A 21,919-nucleotide genomic window follows, 5' to 3' on the forward strand; every position below is an offset into this window, starting at 1 on the left:
GTACTACAGAGTATTTAAAATGACGCTCTGTTAACGGTACATAGTCACATGGATGGACATATCGTTTAATATAGAAATCATGGTAGAAACATAGACCACATATCCGGAAATATGAAGTGACAACCTACAGTTATCAATGAATATAAAGTGACAACCTACAGTTATCAATAAATATAATGTGACAACCTACAGTTATCAATAAATATGATGTGACAGCCTACAGTTAAAATAAATATGATGTGACAACCTACATTTATCAATAAATATGATGTGACAACCTACAGTTAACAGGAAATATCATGTGACAACCTACAGTTAACACGAAATATCACGTGACAACCTACAGTTATCAATAAATATAATGTGACAACCTACAGTTATCAATAAATATGATGTGACAACCTACAGTTATCAATTAATATAATGTGACAACCTACAGTTATCAATAAATATGTGACAACCTACAGTTATCAATAAACACGATGTCACAACCTACAGTTATCTGGAAATATGATGTGACAATCTACAGTTCTCAATAAATATGATGTGACAACCTACAGTTATCAATAAATATAATGTGACAACCTACAGTTATCAATAAATATGATGTGACAACCTACAATTATCAATAAATATAATGTGACAACCTACAGTTATCAATAAATATAATGTGACAACCTACAGTTATCAATAAATATGATGTGACAACCTACAATTATCAATAAATATAATGTGACAACCTACAGTTATCAATAAATATAATGTGACAACCTACAGTTCTCAATAAATATGATGTGACAACCTGCAGTTATCAATAAATATGATGTGACAACCTACAGTTATCAATAAATATAATGTGACAACATGATGTGACAACCTACAATTATCAATAAATACAATGTGACAACATACAGTTATCAATAAATATAATGTGACAACCTAGTTATCAATAAATATGATGTGACAACCTACAGTTATCAGGAAATATAATGTGACAACCTACAGTTATCAATAAATATAATGTGACAACCTACAGTTATCAATAAATATGATGTGACAACCTACAGTTATCAATAAATATAATGTGACAACCTACAGTTATCAATAAATATGATGTGACAACTTAAAGTTATAAATAAATATGATGTGACAACCTACAGTTATCAGGAAATATAATGTGACAACCTGCAGTTATCAATAAATATGATGTGACAACCTACAGTTATCAATAAATATGATGTGACAACCTACAGTTACCAGGAAATATAATGTGACAACCTACAGTTACCAGGAAATATAATGTGACAATCTACAGTTACCAGGAAATATAATGTGACAATCTACAGTTATCAGGAAATATAATGTGACAATCTACAGTTATCAGGAAATATAATGTGACAACCTGCAGTTATCAATAAATATGATGTGACAACCTGCAGTTATCAATAAATATGATGTGACAACCTAGTTATCAATAAATATGATGTGACAACCTACAGTTACCAGGAAATATAATGTGACAACCTACAGTTACCAGGAAATATGATGTGACAATCTACAGTTATCAATAAATATAATGTGACAATCTACAGTTATCAGGAAATATAATGTGACAACCTACAGTTATCAATAAATATGATGTGACAACCTACAGTTATCAATAAATATGATGTGACAACCTACAGTTATCAATAAATATAATGTGACAACCTACATATATCAATAAATATGATGTGACAACCTGCAGTTATCAATAAATATGATGTGACAACCTACAGTTATCAATAAATATGATGTGACAATCTACAGTTATCAATAAATATGATGTGACAACCTACAGTTACCAGGAAATATAATGTGACAACCTACAGTTATCAATAAATATGATGTGACAACCTACAGTTACCAGGAAATATAATGTGACAACCTACAGTTATCAATAAATATGATGTGACAATCTACAGTTACAAGGAAATATGATGTGACAACCTAGTTATCAATGAATATGATGTGACAACCTGCAGTTATCAATAAATATGATGTGACAACCTACAGTTATCAATAAATATGATGTGACAACCTACAGTTATCAATAAATATAATGTGACAACCTACAGTTATCAATAAATATGATGTGACAACATACAGTTATCAATAAATATAATGTGACAACCTACAGTTATCAATAAATATGATGTGACAACCTACAGTTACCAGGAAATATGATGTGACAATCTACAGTTATCAATAAATATGATGTGACAACCTACAGTTATCAGGAAATATGATGTGACAAATCTACAGTTATCAATAAATATGATGTGACAACCTACAGTTACCAGGAAATATAATGTGACAACCTACAGTTACCAGGAAATATGATGTGACAATCTACAGTTACAAGGAAATATGATGTGACAACCTAGTTATCAATGAATATGATGTGACAACCTGCAGTTATCAATAAATATGATGTGACAACCTACAGTTATCAATAAAGATGATGTGACAACCTACATTTATCAATAAATATGATATGACAACCTACAGTTATCAATAAATATGATGTGACAACCTACAGTTATCAATAAATATGATGTGACAACCTAGTTATCAATAAATATGATGTGACAACCTACAGTTATCAATAAATATAATGTGACAACATACAGTTATCAGTAAATATAATGTGACAACATACAGTTATCAGTAAATATAATGTGACAACCTAGTTATCAGTAAATATGATGTGACAACCTACATTTATCAATAAATATAATGTGACAACCTACAGTTATCAGTAAATATAATGTGACAACCTACATTTATCAATAAATATGATGTGACAACCTACAGTTATCAGTAAATATAATGTGACAACCTAGTTATCAATAAATATGATGTGACAACCTACAGTTATCAATAAATATAATGTGACAACATGATGTGACAACCTACAATTATCAATAAATACAATGTGACAACATACAGTTATCAATAAATATAATGTGACAACCTACAGTTATCAATAAATATGATGTGACAACCTACAATTATCAATAAATACAATGTGACAACCTACAGTTATCAATAAATATAATGTGACAACCTACAGTTATCAGTAAATATAATGTGACAACCTAGTTATCAATAAATATGATGTGACAATCTACAGTTATCAATGAATATGATGTGACAACCTACAGTTATCAGGAAATATAATGTGACAACCTACGGTTACCAGGAAATATAATGTGACAACCTACAGTTATCAGGAAATATGATGTGACAACCTACAGTTATCAATAAATATAATGTGACAACCTACAGTTATCAATAAATATGATGTGACAACCTACATATATCAGGAGACCACTTATAGTAGGGTATGTCATTTCAATAGAGACCCCTTGTTAACACTGCCTATAAAGAGACTGTATTACATATGAGTATTCCATCCTCCTAAAACATCCCTTCAAAATAGATCACTACAGTAATATTCTGTTAATCCCTTTAAAGAGACTGTACTCCGGAATCATATGACATTACATGATCGTAGAGAAAAAACATACTATACTTGTCGAAATTCATCCCTCTTACACAGAAATTAATATAACAGTTTTCACTTGTTTCAGGAATTACATTTATTTTGAAAAAAAAAAAAAAAGATCATTCCTTATATTTATTTTCTATTTTATCTGTTAAAGCCCCCAATGATAAAAAAGAGCTTTCTTTCGTGTTTTTACCTGGGAGTATCGTCGGAAGAAGAACAACGGGTGAGCCGTTTACGTGGGAAAGTGTGAGACAGTTCTTTGCATGGTCTTAGCATGGTCTTAGCAACCGTCATAACAACAACACGAACAAAATGTAGTTCCAACCACAATACTTATTCTGTGAAATTTTTTCATATTTATTTTTAAATACCAATGATGTGATAAACAGAAACTTACACTCTTGGTCATTATTGATCTGGTTCAGTAACTTTATGTGCTACTCTCCTAAAGGCTCGTGATATATAAAATTATTGAACTTGTTAAGTAACTTCTATATGACAAAGCCACGTACGAGTGTAACATTAGGTATGTATGCCACAGTAAATCAAGAATAATCACAGTTAGGGAGCTCTCTGGCAGGAGGACATTCAGTACCTACTACAAGTAAGCAGTAGTTGGTATGATTTGTCAGTACTGTAGAGTAGCTACAGCACATAAGGGAATCCTCTGGATAACTCGGGAACACAAAACAATCACTCTGCTTTCAGCATCTTTATTTGTGTTGGGGAGATGAACTTCTGTTGTGTTTTATATCATTGATTGGTGATGGGAAATATTTTACACATTGTAATTATGTTGTGTCAAACTTTCATATTGCTGTACAGCTTTGATGGTACCCTGTTAATACTGATTGTCTCCTTGTTACTGATTGTCTCCCTTGTTACTGATTGTCTCCCTTGTTACTGATTATCTCCCTTGTTACTGATTGTCTCCCTTGTAACTGATTGTCTCCCTTGTTACTGATTATCTCCCCTGTTTCTGATTATTTCCCTTACTGGCATCTGTTTTATCTCCCGTCTAGGTGAGATGAGCCCGGGGGGAGAGGACGACCACACCCTGGGGATAGAGCTTGGACCTGTAAGGACTGTGAAGAGGTACCCCTGTTCTCAATGCCAGAAGATCTGTAAGACTCCAGAAGACCTGATCCGACACCAGACCATTCACCAAAAGCCCATTATTGTTTGCCGTATTTGTGAAAATCTTTCGTTTCCTACACCACAAAATCTGAAGGACCATCTGATCCAACATCATGGCCATGAATTTACACACTTCTGTTTCCAGTGTGGTAAGGGTTTCAAGTCGGACGCAGGCATCAAGGATCACCAAAAGGTGTACCATGTGACCTCGTTAGAATGCCCGGTGTGTGAAGTGTGCGGGAAATCTTTTGCCTTGAGGAATCGTCTAGTGGTACACATGCGAAGTCATTCCCATCAACGTCCATTTATCTGCCCCCATTGTGGCAAAGCCTACAAGCACAAACATGGATTAAAAACTCACATTCAGACAAGTTGCCTCCCCTCAATGGGTGCCTCATACAACCCTAACGACAACATCCAGTGAGGTCACATGGTAGGTGATTCTATGTTACATGTGTTTAGTGTCTGACCAGGGTCAAAGTATTATATATCTGTCCATAGATTGTTCAACGCTTGACTCATCTAGCTCTGATGTCCGACCAGAGTCAAAGTATTATATATCTGTCCATAAATTGTTCAACGCTTGACTCATCTAGCTCTGATGTCCGACCAGAGTCAAAGTATTATATATCTGTCCATAAATTGTTCAAAGCTTGACTCACCTGGCTTTGATATATTTGCAATAGAAAATCAAAACTTCAAAACAGGGTCTGTTTCAGCAAAGTCTGGTATGCATGTTTAATATGCTATGTACTCAAGTATCTCATTTTCCCCAGAGATTGAGATTGTTGCTATGGTTTCTGAAATTGAGGACTGATTCATCAAAACCAATTTGTACATGAAATCTTTTCCCTTCAAACATGTAACCCTAATTGGGGACGGTTTATAAAACTACACTCGACATACAACCGTCCATTTCCATGGTACCATGTTTATCCACAATAAGCTCTGATTGGCTGTTTAGAGGTATTAGTTATCTTCAGGATGAGAGCTGTGATTGGTTATTGAGAGTTCTGATTGGCTGTTTAGAAATATTAGTTATCCTCAGAATGAGAGCTCTGATTGGTTGTTGAGAGGTATTAGTTATCCTCAGGATGAGAGCTCTGATTGGTTGTTTAGGAATATTAGTTATCCTCAGGATGAGAGCTCAAGTTAATTCCAAATTCTTCATGTCAACGAAATCACCTGCTTCAGAAAGACAATTGATATGAAACCATTTTCATTATGACCTCATTTTATGCCAAATATCGAGTTGCCAGAAAAACAGAAGTATCTTTGACTAGATAGTTGTGAGATGTCCTGACCTCGTACACAGAATGTTTAGGATCAACGCTGATTTTTCTGTTGTTATACTTTTCGTCAGGCTCAGAAACCATTCAGGAATTTCCATCGAAGTGTAATTTTTTTACTTCAGTACCAGACGATCTCTGATAGGAAGACTGGTATGTAATAGCTGTATCAGGCCAGACAATATGTTTGTGTTGAAATGTTCTACACAGTATTATGGGCTACACCCTGTCATATAAGACAGAAACTTGTATATTTCCGGAACACCTTAACATCTTCTGTAGGCATACTGGAAGGTTATTTTGTGTATAGTTTTAGGATGCGGACAATGGGATAATTGTTCTGGTTTTTAATTTGCCTAGTATCAGAAATACAAACACGATGGTAAAACCTCTGTCAAGTGTACTGCCATGTGATATGTTTACAGTGACTTGACACCTGATATGTAATGTTGTTTTACTGTGGGGGTTAGTATATCACCTATTACACTTTATCGAAACTTGAAGATTGTTACATAAAATTTCATTGTAATATGAACTTGTTTCTTATTCTGCATACCCTTACATAACACACAGGTACACATCATTTACCTGTACCCCATACAGGTACAAATCATACACCTGTACCCCATACAGGTACACATCATACATCTGTACAATATACAGGTACACATCATTTACCTGTACCCCATACAAGTACACATCATACACCTGTACCCCATACAGGTACAAATCATACACCTGTACCCCATACAGGTACAAATCATACACCTGTACAATATACAGGTACACATCATACACCTGTACAATATACAGGTACACATCATACACCTGTACAATATACAGGTACACATCATACACCTGTACAATATACAGGTACACATCATACACCTATACAATATACAGGTACACACCATACACCTATACAATATACAGGTACACATCATACACCTGTACAATATACAGGTACACACCATACACCTGTACAATATACAGGTACACATCATACACCTGTACAATATACAGGTACACATCATTAAGTTGTACAATATACAGGTACACATCATACACCTGTACAATATACAGGTACACATCATACACCTGTACAATATACAGGTACACATCATACACCTGTACAATATACAGGTACACATCATACACCTGTACAATATACAGGTACACATCATACACCTGTACAATATACAGGTACACATCATTAAGTTGTACAATATACAGGTACACATCATACACCTGTACAATATACAGGTACACATCATTAAGTTGTACAATATACAGGTACACATCATACACCTGTACAATATACAGGTACACATCATTAAGTTGTACAATATACAGGTACACATCATTAAGTTGTACAATATACAGGTACACATCATACACCTGTACAATGTACAGGTACACATCATACACCTGTACAATGTACAGGTACACATCATACACCTGTACAATATACAGGTACACATCATTAAGTTGTACAATATACAGGTACACATCATTAAGTTGTACAATATACAGGTACAAGATCTTTTGTGTGATTACAGTTACTTACGGTAGTTACATTATGCAGAATTTAGTATTCAGCCAATTTGTGTATAATGAGTTACAGCTAGAGTTCCATGTAATTTTGTTATGTTGATTTAACTAAAGTGCAGAATTCTGCCATCACTATTGTTTTAAGTACAATGCTATAAACTGTGTATATATACATCAGTGTTGTGTTGACCTTATTCTAGCCTGAGGTTCTCTTTTCCAGCCGAGACTGATGAGGAAGGAGCACCAGATGAGCTTGGAGAAGAAACCAAAACCTTGCCTGAGACGCACTTCTGTCCGATATGCAATGTGCCATTCAAATCGAAAAAACGTTTGGGGAACCACATCCTATTCCATAGGGAGACATTACATCGCTGTACCCTCTGTGACATACGTTTCACCAGTCGAGAAACACTCAAAGATCACATGTTGAGCATCCATAGCAGCCAGTTCTACCATTTTTGTTTTGATTGTGGTAAGGCTTTCAAGTCTTATTCTGGCTTCAACGACCACAACAAGACAAACCATGGCACGGGCGCCCACAAATGTGACGTCTGCGGCAAGTCTTTCTCCTGTAACAGCCGACTTCTTGTCCACAAACGTAGTCACTCCAATGAGCGACCATTTGTGTGCAACAGATGTGGTCGTCGATACAAACACAAAAAGCCATACAGGGACCATGTGTGTATCTACCAGCAGCCAAGTGATGATCCGGACTTTGTCGTAAAGTACTAAACGATGGCCTTTCATAGTCTTTATCTGAAAACTGTACGAAATCTAGGACACGAGTGTGTGTATTACTATTCTGGACCTTGTTTTGAATCAGAAATCAGCAATATGACTGGATATGAAATCTGACAATGAAAATTTGTGAATCAAAATTGATACGTTGATATATGTATTGATTTACTCTCATGATATTCATATTCTTCAGACAAACCAAATTGTCTACGTACGTACGGTAGGCCTACGTAGTGCGGTTTGTAATCAGGTACAATCTAACAAAACATCGTCCGACCAGTCATATCCGAATTCTACCGGTTATTTTGATCAACTTTCCCAAACCGAACCCTCTATAGACCGAACAAATATCCATGTCCAATGCATGTTCGGTTCATAGAGGTTCCATTGTAGCTACTGTTTGAAATTTTATTGATCAAAATTTCCAGTATGTCTTGACATGAAATAATTGAGAGCCGGTGTCATCAATAAACATACAAAGGAATTAAAGGTCCACACAACATGTACACTTGGTAAAATCAATTAAAAGTTTATCTATAATTGAGGAATTAAAGGTCCACACAACATGTACACTTGGTAAAATCAATTAAAAGTTTATCTATAACTGAGGAATTAAATATCAACACAACATGTACACTTGGTAAAATCAATTAAAAGTTTATCTATAACTGAGGAATTAAATATCAACACAACATGTACACCTGGTAAAATCAATTAAAAGTTTATCTATATATAGCTGAGGAATTAAATATCAACACAACATGTACACTTGGTAAAATCAATTAAAAGTTTATCTATATATAGCTGAGGAATTAAAGATCAACATAACATGTACACTTGGTAATTTTCATTCAAAATTTATCTATACCTCAGCAAGTAAATATCAACACAACATGTATATTTGGTAAAGTCAATTAAAAGTTTATCTATAACTGAGAAATGAAAGGTCCACACAACATGTACACTTTGTGAAGCCCATTAAAGTTAATCTATAATTGAGAAATTAAAGGCCAACACAACATGTACACCTGGTAAAGTCAATTAAAACTTTATCTATATCTGAGGAATTAAAGGCATGCAGTGGTTTAGTCATAAGGTATGATGATTGAATGTTTACTTAGAGAATTTATAAAATATATAGATACAATATATACAATGTCAATGAAATTTAACATTATACATTTGTATATAGAACATAGTTTATTCAAACGGTAATTATTATATTTCTGAACATAGTGTTACTTGGTAAATAGTATATCAATCTGTGTTATTACTAAATGTTTAACTTTCTAAACCAATCCTATTGCAAGTATATGGCATTGTCCGTCCGGCATAAACTTTTGTCTGGGGAACTCCTCCTACATTTTCAAGCGATCTTTTTGAAACTTATTAGCTTTTTTAATCATTATATATGTACTGTAGTTGTATATCCCTGATTGCCACTTTGTATTTGACTATTTTTTGCGGAAATGTATTCCCCTTCATTTATTTCAATATTTTATTTTTATCTCGCCTATGATGAAGTAGCAAAGCAAGACTATGGTGTTATTTTTCCAGCGGCGACACAACTACATTGTACGTTTTGTGCTTAGATCTGTTGCTTAAAAAGTACCAGACCAATTTTAACCAAACTACAGTCAAACTTCGATGTTTCGAAGTTCAAGGGACTAACAGAAAAACTTCGAAACAGCGGGACTTCGAATTATTCATGGTTGACAATAGATCGATGTTTTCTTGATAATGACCATATCTGTTAACGTTACATGTCCTCAGTGTCTTCGTGTTGATAGTCGCCTGTCAGGCTCACATCGAAAAGTTTAGTTAATTTATACCTCAAACACAACAAAATAAAAATTCTTTTCATTAATTATACCTAAGCATTTTATTAATTAAACAAAATATGTATCGGTTACAAAAAACTTATATCGCGTTTAACAGATAAAACAAAAGAAGTACAATGCACACTTACGTAAGTCGTTAGGCTTTTCTGCTAAAGACACGTGCGTTTACGTTATGTGCATATAAAATACGGAATGCCGATCGGTTGGAGAATGCATGATTGAATGACAAATAATCGATTTACTTGGATATTTATGTATAAGTTTGAAACGTGACACTTTGAATATGAGTGAAGCTATCGCTAATTGTTTGTGTTTAAAATTGGTCCGGTTGTTTTACAGTTCCGTAAAATTTACTCACCGACCGCTGATTTCAATGGCGGCGGAGATTATCAGAGACGACTACCGAAATGTTTTACCGGAGTGATTAAATGTCATGGCTTCTAAATACACCTTTTATCTATCAATTTGGTCTGATTATTAATTAACCCCATGACCGGGAGTGACAACACACGCTATCGTTATCCCTATTGTCAGTCAGGGCATTTGGGGGAGAGGTGTGAAATCTTGCCGCAGGGGTCACGGCAAACACCTGTCCAGTGGTCAGTACAGGTAATTTTTTTGTTCGAATCATGAGATGTCAATTACCTATAATATCATAGCTAACGGGTCATGAAAAAAGTTCGATACATCGAAAACTTCGATTTATAAAAATTCGAATCATACATAGTTTCGTTAGTAGTGTTATATAGTGAGAAAATTCGGGACCAAGCAAAAAGTTCGATACAGCGAGAAATTCGAATCAACGAAGTTCGAATCATCGAGGTTTGACTGTAGGTGTATATTAACACTCATAAGGACAATCGGGGACTCCAGGAAGTAATGCTGTGAATTTCTAAGTTGTGTTTCAGCTCAGTTTCTCAAAAAGTATTAATGCCATTCCACCAAGCTTGGCATGTAGCTAAATTGTACTATGGACATCTCCACACACCTTACTGATTACAGGAATTTTGAGAAATTAAAATAAAATCATTGTTGCTTCTCCAATTGATTTGCATATTAGTTTATAGCCAAATTGGAATGAATTCTAACATATCTCAGACTTTACAGAAAGGATAATTTTTGGGGTAAAAGTGACATATTTTGGTGAATTAACTGATTTTGCAAAAATTTGTTTTTGTTTTACAATGCATCAGTATTTAAACAGATTTGTAATCTATACAGGGTGCTTCTATACTATCAAGGGAAGGTTGGCGTTTGTTTTTTGTTTGTATTTTTTAGATACTGAAATTATGATAAATAATTGAGTTTGCTTTGTATTCTAATGTTTGTCAGGTGATCTCCTATTTTTTTCAACCAATCTTTTTGAAACTTGGTAGGCTATATGATAAAAATAGTAAAATGCAATTGTGTTCCTCAATGGCATTTTGATTCAACAGTTTTTTCAAAAGTCATTGCCTTTTGTTAATTTCAGTATATGACTTTTGTCTGGAGATCACATTTTCTCCTGATCTCTTGGAAACTTTTAATTTTAATCTCTAAACAATTAATTTTGCATTTCAATATTTGTTTTCACTTGATGCATTAATTCTTTTTTTTCTTGGGCATGTAACTGGCATATGTTGTTCTGTCCCACGGTGCTCTTGTCTTATCTGTTAGTCCATTGTGTTTGGTTCCATGGAGACACAAGCTAGCTTTGTCACACTGTGTCACAACCTCATCAGGTCCTCCTGGTGTTGAGCTTGGCCTGTTTGACTCATCCATTGCTCCCGATATCTCTGACATCCATTGCTCCTGATATCTCTGACATCATTTACACCTGACATCACTGACATCTTTGACATCCATTACTCCCGACATCTCTGACATCCATTACTCCTGACATCTCTGACATCCATTACTCCCGACATCTCTGACATCCATTACTCCTGACATCCATTACTCCTGACATCTCTGACATCCATCACTCCTGACATCTCTGACATCCATCACTCCTGACATCTCTGACATCCATTACTCCCGACATCTCTGACATCCATCACTCCTGACATATCTGACATCCATTACTCCCGACATCTCTGACATCCATTACTCCTGACATCCATCACTCCTGACATCTCTGACATCCATCACTCCTGACATCTCTGACATCCATTACTCCTGACATCTCTGACATCCATTACTCCTGACATCCAGGGTGGCGGATCACGTGATCCGCGATGGTATACTTCACGGAAAAATGGCGTCGAAAACAGCCCCCTCGACGGGTAATATCAGGTAGGGCAGCTCTGATTACCTCTTGATTATTGTTATATATAGCCTAAAACCATCTATCTGTTGGTCCAGCCTTAGTTGTGCAATATTATGTCTAAAATCCCAGTAGTTTGTGAGAACATTGTGCACGAAGGTTACGATCGGCGATCTTGAGCTCGGGTATATTTCACGGATCGAACAGAATTTCTTCATAAATCGTCATTTTGATAATGATGCTAGATATAAGTCATAGTTAAATAAAAGTTTGACAGATTTTATTGTTAGAAAAATATACTATATACCGTTGTCATTTGAAATAAACATATGCGATGATTCGTATGAAATTGGTATAATTCACGGACAAATTAACTATGGTATAATTCACTGCTAACCGGGAATGTATGGTTGTGTTTTCTAGAAGATTCAATTACAATTAAGTCAATCCTTTCTAAAAATTGAAGTTAAGTGATTTAATATAACGCGCTGCACATAACTTAGAGGCAATTTACTTTATGAAATTTTAGAACAATGGTACATGTTTTGTGTGAAGTATGCGGCAAGAGCTACCGGAGTAGGTCAGGACTTAACGACCATAAGAGAGTACACCAGAACAATGCACCTTACAAGTGCTGTGCCAAGCTGTTCTTCAGCAAGGCTAATTATCAAAGACACAGGTAAGTAGACTACTTCAGTATTTTCGGGATTTTTCAGTAAACTACATGACAGTATCTCCGTGACTTTTATAACCTGTCATAAAGTAAACAAATTTGCCGCCAAATAATCTCCAACAAAGTTTCCAAAATGTCTTTGTTTCAGTTGAGTATCTCATTGCTGTAGTTGTGTTACAGTCAAACCATCTAACAACTTCAATCCACAGCCGAAAAGCGATGTTGTCAATTGGAAATCGTTTCTCCTTTATTTGGCGAAAAAATTGATAAAGTGAAACATGGAGTCCATCGTGTTTGGACAGTTCTTGTAAGACATCTGGGACAAGTTCGATTACCTTTTCCTCAATGGTCTCATTTTCCCTTTCTTCGTTTTTTTCGATGTTTTTTTTCAATTAGCCCTCCATCCGTCTCTGGTATACAGTCGCCAAATAGCGATCGGGATGATTTTGACTTGAGCTTTTTGCTGCGTGGGCTCTTGAATGTGTAGGGTGATTTACATATTGGCGACAGCCGTGAAGAAATCAACGGAGAAAAGTAGGGAGATGAGGACTGTTTTGATTTTTTAAACGCCGGTGACACATTATAGTGAGATGAGTGTAAGGGTTTAAAAGGTGATTTCAATGGTCCTCTCTTCACTCCAACGGCGACGTTTGACGGGTAAACTATATAAGAAGCTTTTGTTGAAACGGGAGTCTTTCTTCTCCTTCGTCCAAGGTGGGACTTGGCCTTCATTTTGTCATGTTATCTGAAACAGATGTTGTTTTGTCCGTGAATTATACCATTTTCCTGACAAAAATCCTCGCATTAATTTGTGCGTGAATTATACCAATTTCATACGAATCCATCGCATATGTTTATTTCAAATGACAACGGTATATAGTATATTTTTCTAACAATAAAATCTGTCAAACTTTTATTTAACTATGACTTATATCTAGCATCATTATCAAAATGACGATTTATGAAGAAATTCTGTTCTGTTCCGTGAAATATACCCGAGCTCAAGATCGCCGATCATAACCTTCGTGCACAATGTTCTCACAAACTACTGGGATTTTAGACACAATATTGCACAACTAAGGCTGGACCAACACATAGATGGTTTTAGGCTATATATAACAATAATCAAGAGGTAATCAGAGCTGCCCTACCTGATAATACCCGTCGAGGGGGCTGTTTTCGACGCCATTTTTCCGTGAAGTATACCATCGCGGATCACGTGATCCGCCACCCTGGACATCTCCGACATCCATTATTCCTGACATCTCTGACATCAATTACTCCTGACATCTCTGACATCCATTACTCCTGGCATCTCTGACATCCATTACTCCTGACATCACTGACATCCATTACTCCTGACATCTCTGACATCCATTACTCCTGACATCTCTGACATCCATTACTCCTGACATCTCTGACATCCATTACTCCTGACATCCATTACTCCTGACATCTCTGACATCCATTACTCTTAACATCTCTGACATCCATTACTCCTGACATCTCTGACATCCATTACTCCTGACATCTCTGACATCCATTACTCCTGACATCACTGACATCCATTACTCCTGACATCTCTGACATCCATTACTCCTGACATCTCTGACATCCATTACTCCCGACATCTCTGACATCCATTACTCCCGACATCTCTGACATCCATTACTCCCGACATCTCTGACATCCATTACTCCCGACATCTCTGACATCCATTACTCCTGACATCTCTGACATCCATTACTCCCGACATCTCTGACATCCATTACTCCCGACATCTCTGACATCCATTACTCCTGACATCTCTGACATCCATTACTCCTGAAATCTCTGACATCCATTACTCCCGACATCTCTGACATCTCTGACTTCCATTACTCCTGACATCTCTGACATCCATTACTCCTGACATCTCTAACATCTCTGACATCCATTACTCCTGACATCTCTAACATCTCTGACATCCATTACTCCTGACATCTCTAACATCACTGACATCCATCACTCCTGACCTCCCTAACATCCATTACTCCTTACATCACTGACATCCATTACTCCTGACATCTCTGACATCCATTACTCCTGACATCACTGACATCCATTACTCCTGACATCTCTGACATCCATTACTCCTGACATCTCTGACATACATCACTCCTGACATCTCTGACATCCATTACTCCTGACATCACTGACATCCATTACTCCTGACATCTCTGACATCCATTACTTCTGACATCTCTGACATACATCACTCCTGACCTCCCTAACATCCATTACTCCTTACATCACTGACATCCATTACTCCTGACATCTCTGACATCCATTACTCCTGACATCTCTGACATCCATTACTCCTGACATCTCTGACATCCATTACTCCTGACATCTCTAACATCACTGACATCCATCACTCCTGACCTCCCTTACATCCATCACTCCTGACCTCCCTAACATCCATTACTCCTTACATCACTGACATCCATTACTCCTGACATCTCTGACATCTATTACTCCTGACATCTCTAACATCCATCACTCCTGACATCTCTGACATCCATTACTCCTGACATCACTGACATCCATTACCTCTGACATCTCTAACATCCATTACTCCTGACATCACTGACATCCATCACTCCTGACATCCATTACTCCTGACATCTCTGACATCAATTATTCCTGACATCTCCGACATCCATTACTCCCGATATCTCTGACATCCATCACTCCTGACATCTCTGACATCCATTACTCCTGACATCACTGACATCCATTACTCCTGACATCTCTGACATCCATTACTCCTGACATCTCTGACATCCATCACTCCTGACATCTCTGACATCCATTACTCCCGACATCTCTGACATCCATTACTCCTGACATCTCTGACATCCATTACTCCCGACATTTCTGACATCCATTACTCCCGACATCTCTGACATCCATTACTCCTGACATCACTGACATCCATTATTCCTGACATCCATTACTTCTTGCATCTCTGACATCAATTACTCCTGACATCTCTGACATCCATTACTACTGACATCTCTGACATCCATTACTCCTGACATCCATCACTCCTGACATCTCTGACATCCATTACCCCTGACATCTCTGACATCCATTATTACTCCTGAAAATTCTAACATCAATTACTTCTTGCATCTCATTACTTCTGACATGGACATCCATCATGCTTGACATCAATTATTATTTTTGATGTTTGTGAAAGCCATTCATTTTTGATAGCAGTGTCATCTTATACTGTCAACATGAAACTGAGTTTGAAGTTTCTATTCCACCAGTGAAGTATATAATCTTGACGTTGGTTCAGATTTCTGTGAAGTGCAGTGTGTCTAGGACACACTAATTTATTGTTGATATCACAATCCTCCAGAGTTGTACATCAAGCTGTAAATATATAATATCCAGTAACATTGTAGTGGCATGTTCCGTATTATATGTCTTGTTTAAATCATTGTATGTAATACACACATATATACACATTATCATTAAAAAACTGTGTTTTCTGAATAAAATTCAAACCTCACTTTTATCATGTGTTTTGTTCTGGTATGAGGAGATAATATTACTGTGTACATAATCTGTTTTGAGTGAGTGGGATTACATCACCACTGCCACATACATACAGAGATTTCAGAAACAGAGACCACCTTCTTAATGCCACGTGTATAGAAAGATTTCAGAAAAAGAGATCATGCTCCTTCTTGTAACCACATACTTACAGAAAGTTCAGAAACAGAGACCAGCTTACTGGTGCCACATACATACAGAGATTCCAGAAACAGAGATCACCTTGGTGCCACATACATACAGAGATTTCAGAAACATCACCTTCTTGGTGCCACATATATACAGTAAAGAGATTCCAGAAGCAGAGATCACTTTCTTGATGCCACATACAGAGATTCCAGAAACAGAGACCACCTTCTTGGTGCCACATACAGAGATTTCAGAAACAGAGACCACCTTCTTGGTGCCACATATATACAGAGATTCCAGAAACAGAGACCACCTTCTTGGTGCCACATATATACAGAGATTCCAGAAACAGAGACCACCTTCTTGGTGCCACATACATACAGAGATTCCAGAAACAGAGATCACCTTCTTGGTGCCACATATATACAGTATAGAGATTACCTTCTTGATGCCACATACATACAGAGATTTCAGAAACAGAGACCACCTTCTTGATGCCACATACAGAGATTTCAGAAACAGAGACCACCTTCTTGGTGCCACATACAGAGATTTCAGAAACAGAGACCACCTTCTTGGTGCCACATACATAAAAGAGATTTCAGAAGCAGAGACCACCTTCTTGATGCCACATACAGAGATTTCAGAAACAGAGACCACATTCTTGGTGCCACATACAGAGATTCCAGAAAGAGAGATCACCTTCTTGGTGCCACATACAGAGATTTCAGAAACAGAGACCACCTTCTTGGTGCCACATACATAAAAGAGATTTCAGAAGCAGAGACCACCTTCTTAATGCCACATTCATAAAAGAGATTTCAGAAACAGAGACCACCTTCTTGGTGCCACATACATACAGAGATTCCAGAAACAGAGATCACATTATTGATGCCACATACATACAGAGATTCCAGAAACAGAGATCACCCTCTTGGTGCCACATACATAAAAGAGATTTCAGAAACAGAGACCACCTTCTTAATGCCACATAATGTCTTTGCTGTCGTGGTTGTGTCCTTGGGCAAGACACTTTACCCTAATTGCTCTCGATGGCATTAATCGGGCCTCCTGTATGTTGGTCAGTGAGGGAGTCACCAACTACTACAAGAAGACACTGCCTCAAAATGACCCTGGCAGTGTACAGTAAAAAAGCCCAATTCTGAAAAATAAGGCACAGAAAAATGATGCCTCACAATCAAGTTTTTCAGCAATCTTACCTTGATTGTGAGACACCATTTTTCGCTGTAGGCAAAACTGAATTTCCTGTGTAAACACTTTCGGAAAATCCGTGAATTTAAAATCCGAAACTGATTTACATAATGTATTTATTTTAGTTTTAACAAATGTGAAGTCTGTATGTACTACATAATAATGAATATACCAATTATAGTGTACATTTATTTTTTCAATTTTTATGCATATCATGCATAATACAGGAGTTATTTGTTTCACAAAACATTTGCCCATGGCCAGGCAGTCTTTCTGTGATCTGCAACCTCAAGGGGGGATACACTGAGCCAACAAACAAACAAAGTTTAACATAAAGATTCTAAAGATATTTTATTTACTATGTCCACTATCTATATGTCCAAGAGCAGTATAAAGGACAAGAAATTTGGTCGCAGCCTCTGTCACCGACACAATTGATCCTTTGTTTTGGTTCTTTGTCACCCACACAATTGATCCTTTGTCTTGGTTCTGTCACCCATACAATCGATCCTTTGTCTTGACTTTGTCACCCACACAATTGATCCTTTGTCTTGACTTTGTCACCCACACAATTGATCCTTTGTCTTGACTCTGTCACCCACACAATTGATCCTTTGTCTTGACTTTGTCACCGACACAATTGATCCTTTGGTTTTGGTTCTTTGTCACCCACACAATTGATCCTTTGTCTTGACTCTGTCACCCACACAATTGATCCTTTGTCTTGACTTTGTCACCCACACAATTGATCCTTTGTCTTGGTTCTGTCACCCACACAATTGATCCTTTGTCTTGACTTTGTCACCGACACAATTGATCCTTTGTCTTGACTCTGTCACCCACACAATTGATCCTTTGTCTTGGTTCTGTCACCCACACAATTGATCCTTTTTCTTGACTCTGTCACCCACACAATTGATCCTTTGTCTTGACTCTGTCACCCACACAATTGATCCTTTGTCTTGACTTTGTCACCCACACAATCGATCCTTTGTCTTGACTCTGTCACCCACACAATTGATCCTTTGTCTTGACTCTGTCACCCACACAATTGATCCTTTGTCTTGACTCTGTCACCCACACAATTGATCCTTTGTCTTGGTTCTGTCACCCACACAATTGATCCTTTGTCTTGACTCTGTCACCCACACAATTGATCCTTTGTCTTGGTTCTGTCACCGACACAATTGATCCTTTGTCTTGACTTTGTCACCGACACAATTGATCCTTTGTCTTGGTTCTGTCACCCACACAATTGATCCTTTGTCTTGGTTCTGTCACCCACACAATTGATCCTTTGTCTTGGTTCTGTCACCGACACAATTGATCCTTTGTCTTGAATTTGTCACCCACACAATTGATCCTGTCTTGACTTTGTCACCGACACAATTGATCCTTTGTCTTGGTTCTGTCACCCACACAATTGATCCTTTGTTTTGGTTCTGTCACCAACACAATTGATCCTTTGTCTTGGTTCTGTCACCGACACAATTGATCCTTTGTCTTGACTTTGTCACCGACACAATTGATCCTTTGTCTTGGTTCTGTCACCCACACAATTGATCCTTTGTCTTGGTTCTGTCACCGACACAATTGATCCTTTGTCTTGACTTTGTCACCGACACAATTGATCCTTTATTTTGGTTCTTTGTCACCCACACAATTGATCCTTTGTCTTGGTTCTGTCACCCACACAATTGATCCTTTGTCTTGACTCTGTCACCCACACAATTGATCCTTTGTCTTGACTCTGTCACCCACACAATTGATCCTTTGTCTTGGTTCTGTCACCGACACAATTGATCCTTTGTCTTGACTTTGTCACCGACACAATTGATCCTTTGTCTTGACTTTGTCACCGACACAATTGATCCTTTGTTTTGGTTCTTTGTCACCCACACAATTGATCCTTTGTCTTGACTCTGTCACCCACACAATTGATCCTTTGTCTTGACTCTGTCACCCACACAATTGATCCTTTGTCTTGACTTTGTCACCCACACAATTGATCCTTTGTCTTGACTCTGTCACCCACACAATTGATCCTTTGTCTTGACTTTGTCACCCACACAATTGATCCTTTGTCTTGACTCTGTCACCCACACAATTGATCCTTTGTCTTGACTCTGTCACCCACACAATTGATCCTTTGTCTTGACTTTGTCACCCACACAATTGATCCTTTGTCTTGACTTTGTCACCCACACAATTGATCCTTTGTCTTGACTCTGTCACCCACACAATTGATCCTTTGTCTTGACTCTGTCACCCACACAATTGATCCTTTGTCTTGACTCTGTCACCCACACAATTGATCCTTTGTCTTGACTCTGTCACCCACACAATTGATCCTTTGTCTTGACTCTGTCACCCACACAATTGATCCTTTGTCTTGACTCTGTCACCCACACAATTGATCCTTTGTCTTGACTCTGTCACTCACACAATCGATCCTTTGTCTTGACTCTGTCACCCACACAATTGATCCTTTGTTTTGGTTCTTTGTCACCAACACAATTTATTCTTTGTCTTGACTTTGTCACCCACACAACTGATCATTTGTCTTGATGAACAACTGATTGAAAAAAAAAACTTACTTGTATTACTGATGCTTTTACATATGTGATCGAGCAGATATATTTACAATAAATTTAATACAGTTAAAATTTGAATTGACTTAATGTAGATTGAGGTACAAGATTTATTGTACAGATAGACGTACCCCAGAGGATGTGATAGATGTCTTAGAGAGATAGTGAGGTCACAATTTCATCCTAAGCATGGTCAGGGTATTTCTCTTTACTCATTGGCCAGTGTAAGCTATATTGGATTGCCAGGATTCCTTTGAGCTAAAGATCCAGGGTTTGTGGTTGTCTTTGGGGACTGACTTTGTGAAGGAAGGAGTTTTGTAAAAGTGGAGAGTAAAGGTCACTTTGCTCATGTTAAATGACCTCAGCCTTGTGGTAGGTCATCACCTTGAGTGAAGCCTCAGTACAGACAGGACCTCATTCACTACTTATTTGTATAAAAACCGATAAACCAACAGAGACAATCGTACAATAGTAAGCTAGATATTTTAAAGTGACTATAAACTCATTAAACATTGATTTCTTCTTAGAAATAATGAAATGGGTTTAAGATATAAAGATGCACGAGTCTATACCATAAAAGGAGACAGATGAATGGAGTCACAAGGGTGTAAGTGATGAGTCCCCACAGCATTCTGCTTGTGAACGGTAACATATCTGTATGTATTCTTGTTGGACGTACTGAATTATTGTTTTGCACTGACATAAGTATTTACAAAACACAGTTGCTGACACTTGTAATTGTCCTAATAAGGAAAGTCTTAGTTTTAAGATACATTTATTAAAAATATTATGCCTGATGATATTTTCCAATTGATTTTTACAGTTAAAGTTGCTTCAATAAGCCAGTTGTGTTTTTTAATTACATACCTTTTGTGATAAAACCCAAGTGGCCGGTACGATTTTGCCTGTGTTTACATTGTTACCATGGTACTCAGATACTTGTTACTTTTGTCTCTCTGTAGATGGCGCTGACAGCGTTGGCCTGCTCCTGGGCGCAGAAGACACTGACAGCCATTCAGAGAAGACATCCGAATTCTCATGTCCCCTGTGTCATAAAGACTTCCCGACATCCTACAATCTGTGGCAACACATGCAGAGCCACCAGTATAGGTGTTCTATATGTGAGAAAGGGTTCGAGGACAAGGAGACATTGAGTCGACACCTACTGTCTATACACAGTGAGGAATTCTACCACTTCTGTTTTGAATGTGGTAAGGGTTTTAAATCCTACTCTGGAATCAATGACCATAGAAAGACATACCATGGAATGGGTGACCACAAGTGTGATATCTGTGCCAAGTCTTTCTCCTGCAACAGTCGGCTTCTCGTTCATAAGAAGAGCCATTCTGACGAA

The 21,919-nt window shown here is 37.2% G+C and overlaps 1 protein-coding gene and 1 long non-coding RNA gene across 12 annotated transcripts in view; one reads left to right on the plus strand and one right to left on the minus strand.

Annotated features, from left to right (window-relative positions):
- Positions 1–21,919, plus strand: part of LOC117336858 (zinc finger protein 37-like) — a 117,428-nt gene that overhangs the window by 83,284 nt on the left and 12,225 nt on the right. Inside the window, exons 5-6 of one of the 11 annotated variants that reach the window (XM_033897564.1) lie at positions 4,576–5,123; positions 7,751–7,841. The exons of the other annotated variants lie outside the window; for them this stretch is intronic. Of the exons in view, the coding sequence (XP_033753455.1) occupies positions 4,576–5,114 (539 nt within the window). The 3' untranslated portion in view covers positions 5,115–5,123; positions 7,751–7,841. Of the gene's footprint in view, positions 1–4,575; positions 5,124–7,750; positions 7,842–21,919 lie in introns of those variants that run through there. 11 annotated transcript variants of the gene reach the window in all.
- LOC117336859 lies at positions 15,008–15,699 on the minus strand. Its single transcript, XR_004534687.1, has 4 exons — positions 15,657–15,699; positions 15,477–15,480; positions 15,077–15,259; positions 15,008–15,042 (listed from the first exon to the last, which is right to left on the minus strand). It is a non-coding gene; the product is annotated as an uncharacterized LOC117336859 (long non-coding RNA).

This window comes from Pecten maximus, chromosome 10 (genome assembly GCF_902652985.1).
Source record: "Pecten maximus chromosome 10, xPecMax1.1, whole genome shotgun sequence".
NCBI lineage: Eukaryota > Metazoa > Mollusca > Bivalvia > Pectinida > Pectinidae > Pecten > Pecten maximus.